Source organism: Ambystoma mexicanum, chromosome 8 (assembly GCF_040938575.1).
Source record: "Ambystoma mexicanum isolate Mex_15411 chromosome 8, UKY_AmexF1_1, whole genome shotgun sequence".
Lineage (NCBI taxonomy): Eukaryota > Metazoa > Chordata > Amphibia > Caudata > Ambystomatidae > Ambystoma > Ambystoma mexicanum.
Genome location: NC_090929.1, coordinates 1,518,017,668 through 1,518,030,657, shown reverse-complemented (window position 1 = coordinate 1,518,030,657; position 12,990 = coordinate 1,518,017,668). Strand labels below are relative to the sequence as shown.

At 48.2% G+C, this 12,990-nt stretch overlaps 1 protein-coding gene across 3 annotated transcripts in view; it reads right to left on the bottom strand.

Annotated features, from left to right (window-relative positions):
* SLK (STE20 like kinase) overlaps nucleotides 1-12,990 on the bottom strand; it is a 985,407-nt gene that overhangs the window by 254,879 nt on the left and 717,538 nt on the right. For all 3 annotated transcript variants that reach the window (XM_069611736.1, XM_069611737.1, XM_069611738.1), the window contains one exon: nucleotides 2,204-2,333. In XM_069611736.1, the coding sequence (XP_069467837.1) occupies nucleotides 2,204-2,333 (130 nt within the window). The remainder of the gene's footprint in view (nucleotides 1-2,203; nucleotides 2,334-12,990) is intronic.

Sequence of the window (12,990 nt, the reverse complement as noted above, 5' to 3'; positions counted from 1 at the left end):
CTTTCCGCTGCTGCATCACTGTGATCATGTCCTCTCATGGTTACTTAAGTGGAAGTTCATTCATAGTTGGAGATCTGGGGTCCAGCTCCTGTTGGTAGCTGGAACCATGAGATTTGAATCAGAGCCAAGAGCCAAACCCTGGTTGGACCCAATACCCGACACCACAATTAAACTGTACACCTGTGTGTCCTACACTGCATTAATGCAACCAACAGTGAGAGCAGTCATCCCCAGAGGCCTAGTCTTACCTGGAGGCGTTTATATTCTAGGTCAGGGTTCAAAGGCTTAGTTTGCATATGTCTTTCGGTGACCACATGGAAACCATAATACCCAATAGGCTGTTAAGTCCTCCCTGCAGTTAACCTTACCTTACCTTACGTGGCAAAACCTGGGTACAGGTAACTTGTGTTGGGTACCCCAAATCTCGAATAGGTTGTCATCTTCCTTCAAGGAAAATTAGCATGCCAGTATAACTGTGTACTGAGCCAGTTAAGACCTATGGAAGAACTTCGGTAACACTTTTAAGACTCCCTCTGTGCATCCAAAACTGGTTACTTACACAAAGCTATGGATGAATAATTCTTCCTAGGGCAGGGCATCTTAACATAGTTTTGAAGTCTGTTAGTGTACTTTATACATTTCAGAAGGTTTCTGATATAACCGCACATCTTTCTGTGTGTCTAACGATATAGTGGCTGCCCTGAAAGGACACCAATGTTTTGTGCATGTTTAGGATTGTTTGACTTATACTTTGTAGTTAGCTAAAATTAATAAACTGTGTGACAATAAATAAGTATATGTGTATTCTTACCTGTGTGGATAATCTATTGTTTGGCAACCATTGTGGTTGTGAGTTGTACCTTATACTAGTCTTCTCCGCTGCTTACTCTTAGCCTTACTGCTCAGTCAGGTTACCAGTGAAAAATGTGGCGTAACTTGGTGGAATCCCTGCAAATCCATTAAAGTTAGTGATTCAGAAGCCTATAAAAATAGTGATTCTGAAAAAGATGCATAACAGCGTCTCTGGTAGACAGTGGGAATTAGTAAAGCTTGCTGCGAACTGCACGCTGAAAGACTCCAAAGCACCCTCAGGGTGAGCCCCAGGTAGAATTTTTGAGAATATTGGGAATAAGCACACTGGCAGGCACCAAGTCGTCAGAAGACTTGCTCCTGGCTTTAGCTCCTTTCAAACTGGCCGTTAACTGCTGACGGACCACTTCAGAGCAAACCCCAAGACTTGGCATGAATGCTGTTGGGCCTCAATTGGAGATCCTCTGACCAACATCCATTAATCCAATGGGGAAATGATCTTGTCTCAGGATGATTACTCCAGGGCCAGTGACATGAGGCAACATATCACTGCGGTGGGATGCTGGAGATTGGAGGACTAACCTGGCTTTTCTTGGTCTGAATGAACTTCTTGGAGGAGTCTGGTGAAGGTTGATTAAAACCTACCTGCTAGTATCACAATCAGCCCCCAAATATATGAACACATCAGAGAGAGCAAGAGACAGAGCGACAGAGAAAAAGGAAGAGAGAGAGAAAGATAAAGGCAAAGAGAAAAGAGTTCTCAAGTGCGGTCAGGTCCCAAGCACTGGAGGCAGAGTGCCTTTGGACTGCTTGTTGAGTACTCCCTCTCACAGGATAGGCAGACCAAGAAGTCTGGTTTGTGTGGCATAAGCGGAAGGAGCCAGTCTTTTAAAACTGATTTAGTAGGGCCTTTATCTGTGTTGGGGGGTGTGTGTCCAGGCCTGCAGAGAACAGGAATGAAATGGGAGCCAGGGTGCAGCATAAGGAGCACAACGCATGCCCTGTCCATGCACCATGGCTTTGCTTCCAAATTTGAGGAATTATCTGGGCGCGCAATGGCTCAGTAGGACAGATAAAATACAAGCATGGAGAAAAGATGACCGAATGTAAATACATCAACAGGATTATTGGAGGCAATCACATTTCTGTACAGAAGGTAAAATAGGTTTTCAAATTGAAACAAAATGTTATCACAAACCTTTACATTGGAAGACATTTGTCTCTTTAAGCTTTTGAATAACAGACTTAACATTCAGTCTTGCACTATGAGCCTTTAGCTTGCTACTAATAAATGTAGTGTAAATATCTTGCAAAATAAAAAAGGAAAACCACCAACAGATGATTCAATGATTATTTAAGAGTCCCGAAATATTTCACACTTTTGAAGCAATACCTCTCATTAGTTGTTGTTTGTTATTCAAGCAGTCCCGCTCAATATTAGCCAACTCGTTCTTTTGCTGGTAAATGATCTTCTTAAGTGATCCATCTAGCTCCTGTTGCTGTTTTTGACAGAATTCCTGCTCCTATTGGAAACACAGGGGCTAATCAATTAATCATATACAAGTTATGTATAAAAATGCATGGCGTAAAATAATACATCCCAGCACTTAAGGTTTTAATCTGGTATCCAATTAGAATGAGGAGGAAAAAAGAAATAGTTAGAAAAAACGGATTCCAGCACATTAACACTTCAAGCAAGAATTTAACACACACTGTTCCAGATATCCAACATCACGTGACAAAAAACAAGTGCCACAGCTGCTAGAGCAAGCTTGAATAAGAACTAGTTTAGGGGATCAACATGAGTTAATAAATACTGTTAGGGAAGAATCCCATTTTCAGGGGCTTCTGCCACAGGCCTCTTTAAGTGGCCCCTAAACATGTTGCTTTTTCCTGATGGTTGTTCTAGACCTTTGAGCTTTGTGTAGTCAGAGGGACTTTTAACAAAGTCGCCCTGTTACTGCAACCCTTTTCCTATGCTGTCCCGAACGGCTCCTAGAACAGAGGTGCTTTTAAGCAGCCATTTTTGGCCCTGAAGTGATTACAGTACACTAAATGTGTGCTGTGTATTTGGCAAGAGGAGGCCGTATTTTAGATTTGACTAGGGTGCAGCCAATTCTATCACCTTAGTAGACAAAAGTACCAACGTGGACATCATTGGGGTACTAATGTATTTTCTGAAGTCCCATTATCTGCCATTTGGTTTTGTACATCCTTGTATTTGTGGAAACCAATATGCATGCCTGCAATGTCCACTGTGCACACATGGGCTCATTCAGAGCCCATTCCTGCACCCTCTGTATCTGTTTGGACTGATTTAGACTGGTCCCCTGTCCAAGACTGCCCAAAACAGTGTGGGTGAACCAGAGTGTTTAGCATCATTTTAGGGCCAGCTTGATTGGCTGGCTGCAAACATTGTGTGTGTTTGCCTAGTGTGCGAATGTGAGTGAACTGGTATTTTATGGGAAGACCCTGTGCATTCCTTAACTCTCAATTTTTACCTGAATTGCTGACGGATTTGCCATGAACATCGAATGCTGAATCTCGAAGATGTTTGGCCATTCTGGCTGGTGCCTGTGCCCTTTGTTCTGGTAGCTCCTCGTCCTCCTTCCTGTGTCTTCCTCACTGGCTGGACTGAATGTCCTCATGGGAGGAAGCTTCTGTCGTTTAGATGGATTGTGGAACACCACTACCCAGCATCTGCACTTCTTCTGGGCTATGGTGGCTTTGACTGTTGACCCCGTCATGGGTCCGTTCTCTGCTGACGAGCTGCTCAGTTTAGTCCTTTGAGCCAATTGGATCCACTGGGTCGGTATTAGGGTTTCCAATCCTTCAAGGTGCCTTCTTTGTTGTTACTTCTGCTCCGGGATGGTGGATTGCAGATTATTATTTTGGGTCCTCTGGTTTGTTGTTGGTCCAGAATGCAAGTCACGGGCTACTGGATCCTGTAAAAGAACTTTCTACTCACTGGGTTATTATACTATTCTTAAGTCACGTTCTCCAAACTTGCGGCACAAGTACTTGGGTCTCTGGGTTATACTCCAGATTTCCCATCAGGTATCCCTTGGGTAGTGGAGTAAAGGGGGTTTTGCAGGTCCTCTTCTACTGCTGTTCACCATCGACTAGCAGAACTAGCCTTATAGCTTAATGCAAAGATGTATTACGCATTTTTTTAAACTTTATTACACTGTGGCCTCCTTAAATGTACTAGGTTACTTTGTAGAACTGCAAGTATTTAAGTACCGTTTCTTTCATGGTGTTCAAGGCGACTGGAATTGTAAGTCTAGATCTGTTTTAGGTAATATACCTAGCATATGGTCTACACATGTATTATTGTTATGATCTAATAGAAATTGTGGGCAGTGCTTTTACAATTCACGTGTTGGCATTTTGGGTCCTGATCCTGACTGTATATATGTATTTGCATCAATTGTGTTGGGTTATCTTTTTCTCCCCGCCCCCTTAGTATTATAGGCACTGAGTAAACCACCAGCTAAATTTCATACATTTAAGCTTAGGGGTGGGCAGAGTCTACCTTTAGCACTTTACTGTTTTATACATATAAGCTATATGTAACACAGGATCTATATTAACACTGGGTGGTCAGGATGGGTCCCCATCATTATGAAGGGTTCATGTTGCGCACTCCATATTTATGACCTGCGGTGCGGCGCACAGAGCGATGTTGGAATTTCATTTGCATCAAGTGTGCTTAATTGTGGATGGGATAGGTTACTTTTAGTGCAACCTTTTGTTCAGAATTGATGCACATTAGCTTGCAAGCAAGCAGGAAGATAAAGTAATAAATCCACCAAATGTAAAAGCATACATACACATTAATATAAGTAAATGGGGAATTCATGAATCTCAATATAAATGACCTTTTCACAATGAATCAGAACACGATGAATAGGGCTTTCTTGAAAAATGCACTCTCCGACTTGTAAACCGGTTTTCAGGCGGCTGAAAAGCAGGTGAATGAGTGACTCCCGCCTTTGAGGTCAGCAGCTGCACAAATAGCCTCGAGTTCGCATGGTCTGATAAGTCTCAGATAGTAGATATAATCTCCTGCTGTTTGAGAGCGTGAACAAGGGAGTTTCGTTATGTATTCTGGTCAGTAGTAAAACATGGGGCAGGCTGGTGACTAAAGGAATTTAGGAGTTTCAATTGTGCGATGAAGTGGAAGCTTTGTAGATCAAGAAGTTTCAAGGGAACAGTAACCTGGGAAACGAGGTTGCATCACGAAGAGAAATCATTCACCCAGCCTCATATGGCGGGAAAACATCATGCAAGCCATGTCCAATTCAAGAGTTAGGATTTAAATGGCTTTGGCCAGTTGTTGCTAGCAATGAATTATGTGTTGAATACCAATGTTTAACCATGTGTTGTCCTCTTGACCTACTACAGACAATCATAAGTAGAGATGTGTTATAAATACAATTTGAAGATAATTATTGAGATAAACCTGGCCAATGAAAATGTAGAAATTGGGAAAAGATGGGATTTCTTTGAAGAGGGCTGTGTCCAATCATGTTTGGGGGGTGGATTGCAATAACGTTTTTTGGGAGTGTTTTAACTGTTGCAAAAATGTATAAAACATGTGAACTGATTCCAACTTTTTTTAGCATGTTTGACATGTTGTGTTAAGGACCTCAGTCTCGCTGATGTTCACATCAGCCATTATTACTTTTAATTTGTTCTTCCACGATGTTAAGAGTTGAGTCTGGGCCTTCATTTCCATTAGTAAAGATTTTATACGCTGGAATTTCTGACCCAAGAGACGAACAAGTTACTCTCTTACCTGGTAACGTTCTTTCGATGGGATGGTCTGACGACGTATTCCATATCTATGACAGTAATCACCACAGCTGTGCTGCTTCGGAAAATGTTCGGCGTCTGCGTCCTGCGTCGATGCGCCGTCCCCGAGGATGACCTCCGACGGCCGACGTCACCCGATGTGATAAGTAGGACGCACGACGCCCGTAGCCTCAGTTGCAGTTTTTTCCCCCAGAACGTGTGACACCAGTCTTCTGCCAGTCAGACACAGAAGGCCTTGCGGAAACGTAAGCTGCAGTTGCATAAGAAATTCTGCAGCAGGGAAGGTAGGGAGGGAGCGATATGGAATACGTCGTCGGACCATCCCATCGAAAGAATGTTACCAGGTAAGAGAGTAACTAGTTCTTCGAGGGTATTGGGTCCTCCGACGTATTCCATATCTATGACAGACTCCCAAAGCAGTACCAAGCAAGGAGGTGGGAAAGAATTTAGAAAACAAATTTAGCATGCCCAATCAAATTGCGGAATAAAGGACTGCCTTGCCAAAGGCCAGATCCTGTCCTCGGATGGAATAGAGGGAGTAGTGTCGTACAAGTATGTACAGAAGCCCAGGTGGCTGCATCACAGATGTTACGAATAGGAACACCCCTCTGTAGGGCAGTAGATGCAGCCATACCCCTGGTAGAATGGGCCCGCAAGCCAGCCGGTCCTTATCCACCAAGCGGTAACACTCGGAGATAGCGAAAATAATCCAACGAGACAAAGTCTGTTTCTTCACAGCATGTCCCTAACGCTTTCCAGCGTAACCAATGAAGAGTTGATCGTCCACTCTGACCCGGGACATGCGTGAAATATAAAAGCTCAACGCTCTCCTAGGATGAAGCCTATGGAGCCTCTCCTCTTCCTTACCAGGATGCGGAGGAGGATAGAATGCCGAAGAACAACCTTCTGACCCAAATGAAATTCCGAAACCACCTTCGGAAGAAAGGAAGGACGAACTCCAAGGACAACCCTGTCCTTATGAAACACAGTGAAGGGTGGCTTAACTGAAAACTCACTCACTCTGCGAGCGGAAGTAACCGCAACCCAAAACACAGTTTTAAGAGTTAACAGTCTCAAAGGGCAAGAATGCAAAGGCTCAAACGGAGCACCCATAAGAAACTTAAGAACAAGGTTCAAATCCCAACCGGGCACCAGAAAAGGTGACGGAGGGAACACATTAGTGAGCCCTTTCAAAAATGGAGAAATTAAAGGAATCTTAAAATAGGAACATTCTTCAGACGAGCGCTTAAATATGGACAGCGCCGCCAGGTAACCTCTAATGGTACCCACTTGCAAGCCCCTGTGGGCCAAGGAAAGCAAAAAAGACAGAACCATGGGAATGTCACACTCAAAAGGATCCACATTCTTAACTCTGCACCAGTCGCAGAATTTACGCCAACGGCAACAGTACAGAGACTTTGTTGCCGGCCCTCTGGCCGAGAGCAACACCTCCAACACGTCTTCAGGGAGGTCCCAATCCTTATACCTCAACCGTTCAGAAGCCAAGCATGAAGGTTGAGGGATCTGACCTCTGGATGAAGAACCTGACCCCCCTCCCGTGAGAGCAGATCGTCTCGGTAGGGAAGACGACGTGGAGGGCAGATGGACAAGTCGAGAAGGTCCGGGTACCACATCCTCCGGGCCCACGCCGGAGCAATGAGGATCATCCGGGAACCGAACTTCCGTAACCTCTGCAGTACTTGCGGGATGGCAGGGACTGGAGTAAACGCGTACAGCAGCGGGAATGACCACTCCACCACGAACGCATCTCCTAAGGCTCCTTTAGGAGGAAATTCCCGCAAGCAGAACCTTTCGTACTTCCGGTTGACACTGGAGGCGAAGATAACCACTTGAGGGGTCCCCCAAAGGGCGAAGATCTCCAGGAGAATCTCCTGAGCCAGCTCCCACTCGTGAGAGATCGTGCTCTGCCTGCTCAGAGCGTCCGCCGTCTCGTTGTCGTCTCTGGCCGGATGAATGGCCGAGATCGAAACTTCCTGCTGGATGGCCCAGAACTCGAGCTGCATCACCTCCCTGCACAGAGGAAGTGACCCTGCCCCCCCCCCCCCTTTTTGTTGAGGTAGTGCATGGCCACTATGTTGTCCGTTAGAATCAGGACACTCTTTCCTCGCACAGTCGGCCGAAAAGCCTTCAGGGCTAGCCTGAAGGCCCTCAGCTCCAACAGATTGATATGGAGTCTGGACTCCGACGGAGACCAGTGACCGCTGACAGTCAACTCGTTGGCATGAGCTCACCATCCCGTGGGGGATGCGTTCGTCACGTCCGGCCAAGGAAGCCAAAACAGAGCCCCCTTCATCTGATTGCCTTCGATGGCCCACCACAGAAGGTCCTGGCCGACCGAGGGCCGCACCTGAACAGGGTCTGACATCCTGCCAGAGGAAGAGACCACTGGAGCTTGAGTGCCCACTGCAAAGATCTCATCCGCAGACGAGCCTTTGGCACCAGAAGAATGCAGGATACCATGAGGCCGAGCAACCTCAAGAACTCGAACGCCGGAAGCGTCTGGGCAAGTTGAAACTTGTGCACCATCTGCTGAATGTGAAGAGCCCTCACCTGGGGAGGAAAACACTGCCCCAGGGATGTGTCGAGCACTGCTCCGATGTACTAGAGCCGCTGTGTTGGCGTCAAATGGGACTTCTTTAAATTGAGGGAGAAGCCCAGCTTGTGAAGGGAGTGGCAGGTGACGGACAGATGATCCAGGACTTGCTCGGGAGAGCTCCCCCTGATCAACCAATCGTCTAGGTAGGGGTAGACGTGAATCCCCCCTTTCCTGAGATGCGCTGCCACCACCATCATGAGCTTGGTGAAAACCCTCGGGCGGAGGTCAATCCTAACGGCAGGAGCTGAAACTGAAAGTGCAAATCGCCAACCGCGACCCTCAGGTACGTCTTGTGCCTGGGATGGATCGGCATATGGAAGCAAGCTTCCTTGAGGTCGAGAGACACCAACCAGTCCTGAAGTTGAAGGGCCTGGAGGACATGAGAGAGTAACCATCTTGAACTTGTCCTTCCTGAGGAGTTTGTTCAAACTGCGCAAGTCCATGATGGGTCTCAATCCCCCCGTCTTTCTTTGAAATAAAAAAATAAGGGGAATACCATCCCTTGTTCCTCTCCGCTACAGGCACCAGTTCTATGGCAACTTTCTCCAGCAGGTCTTGAATTTCCTGCACAAGGAGTGGATCCGGACTCTTCAAAGAGAGGTTCCCAGGTGGATTGTCGTGAGGCCTCTGCCGAAAGGGAAGACAGAAGCCGTGGGTTATGATCTCCAGAACCCACACATCTCAAGTAATGGCACGCCACTCTACAAGATGCTGCGCCAGCCTTCCCCCAACCGGCGAACCATGGTACATGGCCTCATGACCGAGTGGTAGCGGCTGCGGCGTTGCCTGAGGGCAAAGAGGCAACTGCCCGAGCGGCCTTGGCATCTCGAGTACCCTGTTTTCCACCTCTGGCACTCTTGCAGTGGCCTCTTTGACTGACAGCTCCTCTCGCTTTACTGAAGGACGAGTAATAGCGAAAGGAACCTCCCCTCCATTGTTCTCCCCTAGGACGAAAAGGCAGAGGTTGTCTAACTGCAGCGCCCAATGACTTTGCTGCAGCTTTGGAGGTCTGCAACCTCTCAAGGCTCTCGTCAGCCTTGCTGCCAAAAAGATGTTCACCGTCAAAGGGCATGTTGAGGAGCCGGGACTGCACATCAGGAGCGAACCCCGACTTCCGCAACCACGCAAACCTGCGTATTACGGTGCTCGCCGCCATGGACCGGCTGACACAATCTGCCATGTCCAAACCCGACTGAACGGCCTCACACATGGCATCCTTGCCATCCTGAACCATAGCAAGGAAACCATCCCATTCGTCCCCTTTGGGAATATGTTCAGCCGCTAATGCAACACACTGTGTGTGAAACGAGACAAGGCACATATGGAGTTGGCCGCCTGAAGCGCCATACCCCCTGAAGAAAACACTTTCTTCGCCCAGCCATCAAAACATTTGTCGTCCCTATCCGGAGGGATGGTAGGATACGACGCCTGCTTTGGCAGGGCCGTAGCCGCCTGAACCACCAAACTTCCGGAGTGGGGTGCCTGGACAAGTAGCAGGGGTCGCTACTGGCTGGACGGTATTTTCGCGACAAAGACTTGCCCACTGCCGGGAGACTCTCCGGAGCAGTCCAAGCCGCCGCCGCCACCCTTCTCTGCAGAGCCATATGAAACGGCAGTACCGGGTCAGTGGGGGAGGACCAAGATCGAGGATGTCCGTGAGATCATCCTGAACAAACTCCCCTGGGGGAGCCGACCATCCCAAGTACTCAGTGACCCGAGACATAAGGCGCCGGTACGAAGAATCGTCATGAGTGCCAGGCTCAGGCCTACAAAACTCCACCTCCGGAGAGGTGTCCAGACCACTGGCATCATGCAGTGACTGGACAGTGATAGTCATCAAATTGGCTATGGCCCGAGAGAAGCTCATCTGGCACCGTAACCGGAACCAAGCCCTCATCAGAGCCCTCATCACCCTCTGACATGTACTCCAGGCGGTGAGAGGAAGACACCTGGGGACCAAAGCTATGCCTGACCTTAGCCAGAGCCTTTCTAGGGGCTACCCCTGTGCCACGGGGCCCCTCTGATGCCACCGCCTCGAAAGGCGTCGAGGGCGCCGAACGAGTCGGCGCCGAGAGAATCGGCATCGAGCAGGTCGACATCGAGCGAATCGGCGTCGACATCAGCCGCATCGCTGCCAGCATCAGTGGCGTCGACACAGGCCTCAAAGCCAGAGCTCCGAGCGTGTTCTTCGACGACCTAGGCGCCGACACCGTCAACGACCCCCTCGGAGGTGGAGCCTCGAGCGAGGTCGTCGACAACCTCAGCGCCACAGGCGTCGACGTCTTCCTTGAAGACTGCACAGGATCATGCGGTCTCGAGCGCGTCGAGGACAGGGACCTGGAAAGGGCATGGCGAGAACGGTTACCCTTGTCTGAGCGGAACCTCTCCTGTGAACTGTGCCGACCACTCGAGCCCGAAGGCGTGCGAGCGGTGTCTCTCGACCGATCATGACCGACCCCACTCGGAGGCGCGGACGGACCGGTGCCCTGCGATTGGAGAATAGCTAACATCTTCCCGAAAGAAGCCCATTCCTCCGGTGTCGCTTGCATGGTGGGATAGATGCTGTGCCAGCCTTCGACGGGCGGAGTCCTCGGAAGAGGACGGAGAAGGCGACCGATGCCGGCGCTTCCGGAAATGCCTCGAAGAGGCAGAGGAGTGGCAAGACCGACTCCTGGAAGGAGACCCACTGGACCTCTGACGATGACGCAGAGAGTCGCCTCTCGAATCATCCTTCGAAAGCCCCGCAGACCTCGACTTCCGGGGCTTAGACACCCTACCTACTGACAACGTATTCTTGCGCTCCCGCAAGGCCTTGGCCATGAGCGACTGACAGTCGACACAGTCCGTGTCGTGGGCCTCCCCGAGGCACCAGAGGCAGGCGTCGTGCGAGTCAGTTACCGACATCTTGGACCCACAGTCCCTGCTTTTCTTGAAGCCCGGACGTGGGGTTGAAGATGAGGTAGACATCGTCACGAACAGGCTTTTCACAAAAACCGAACAGGTTCAAAGAACCGAGAGGAATACAACAGAACTCCAAAGTGTCGAGGTGTACCGAGATTCACGAAGCGAACACGTTCGCGGAAAAAACGGAACCGAGGCTACTGGCGTCGTGCATCCTACTTATCACATCGGGTGACGTCGGCCGTCGGAGGAGGTCCTCGGGGATGGCGCATCGACGCAGAAACTTTTCCGAAGCAGCACAGCTGTGGTGATTACTGTCATAGATGTGGAATATGTCGGAGGACCCAATCCCCCTTGAAATTTTTCGCATGGTGGAGAGCGATTTCCAAACAATTGTCATGTATAATTAATTTAAAGCCAGTTCATATCGCAAGGTAGTGATTGAGATGTAATTCGGGAGGCCCAGGACACGCCTCCAAAACTTTCCTTCGAGTCTATGCCATAAACTATGGTTCAGATTTCCAGCCCGATTCACAGCCGAATGCAAGCGTAGGGATTACTTTCTGCAGATAGAAAGTGATGACATGAGCCAATGAGAATTTTCCATAGTCTTTGTTGATTTTGGCTTCCTGGAAACTAAGAATGTTGGTTCTGTCTAATAAATCATTAGACCAAGCGGCTTCACAAATGGAATCGTTTACCAGTATACCCAGATAACGTATTGACTTCACAGTGGTTAAACACGTGTTTTCAATGACCCATCTGAATTGTTTGTCTTTCCTGGAAAAGCTTTGCCCAATACACATGATCTTGTTTTTGTGTGTGTTTAGGGAAAGGTCATTTGCAATTAAGTAATCGTTTAACCGGTGTACAAGATGTTGTAGCCCGATTTGTGTTTGATCAATCAACACGATATCGTCGGCGTAAACCAGGCATTTCAACGGGATTCCATTGATCTTAGGTGGAAAACAATGGGTGGCATCCCGCCACTCCGGCAGGTCAGCAAGGAACAACTTTAAAAGGTCAGCTGTGAGTGGGCAGCCCTGCTTCACTCCTTTATAGGTTTTTATTGGTGGAGTGAGATCGCCTTGTGAATTTACTCTTATTTGAATAGACATGTTGGTGTGTAAGGCGATGATTGGATCGAGGAGCTGCTCAGGGCAATTCCATGAGCGCAGTTTGGCCCATCATTTCCCACGGTTAATTGCGTCGAACGCTTGCCGCAGATCAACAAAAGCGAAAAAGACCTTTTTCTTTGACTCTAAGGCTGTTCATTTCAGAACGGTCAATAGAGTGAGATTCACATCCACGCCCACTTGCGACGTAAAGCCAGTTTGACGACAGTCCGATTTGCCCACCTCGAGAGCCCATTGAACTAGTCTTTTACGCAAGAATGAACCAAACATTTTGCCAATTGTGTCAAGAAGAGCAATAGGCCGATAGTTGGCAGGATCAGCTCTACTGCCCTTCTTATAGATTGGAACCACAATTGCTTTAGAGCAGGATGTCGGTATTTTCTTGCTGATCGAGATCTGTTGAAATAAGCCTCGGATGAAAATGGCCCAGTGTGCTTTATGTTCTTTTAGCATTAGGTTAGAAATTTGGTCTGGGCCAGCAGCTCTCGAGTTCTTTAACTTATCAATGGAACATTCAAGGGTCTTTCGATGAAGGGGTAATGTCCCAGTCGGCGATTGGAGATGCTAAGGGAATACTTGAGGCATGCTTTGTGTTTTCATAGATCGATGTAAAGTACTCGCTCCATGTTTCGCTTGAGATTTCATTTGCGATGGGGCATGAGGACTTACAACTCCCATGATTCAAAATTGCCCAAATTTCTTGTGTAT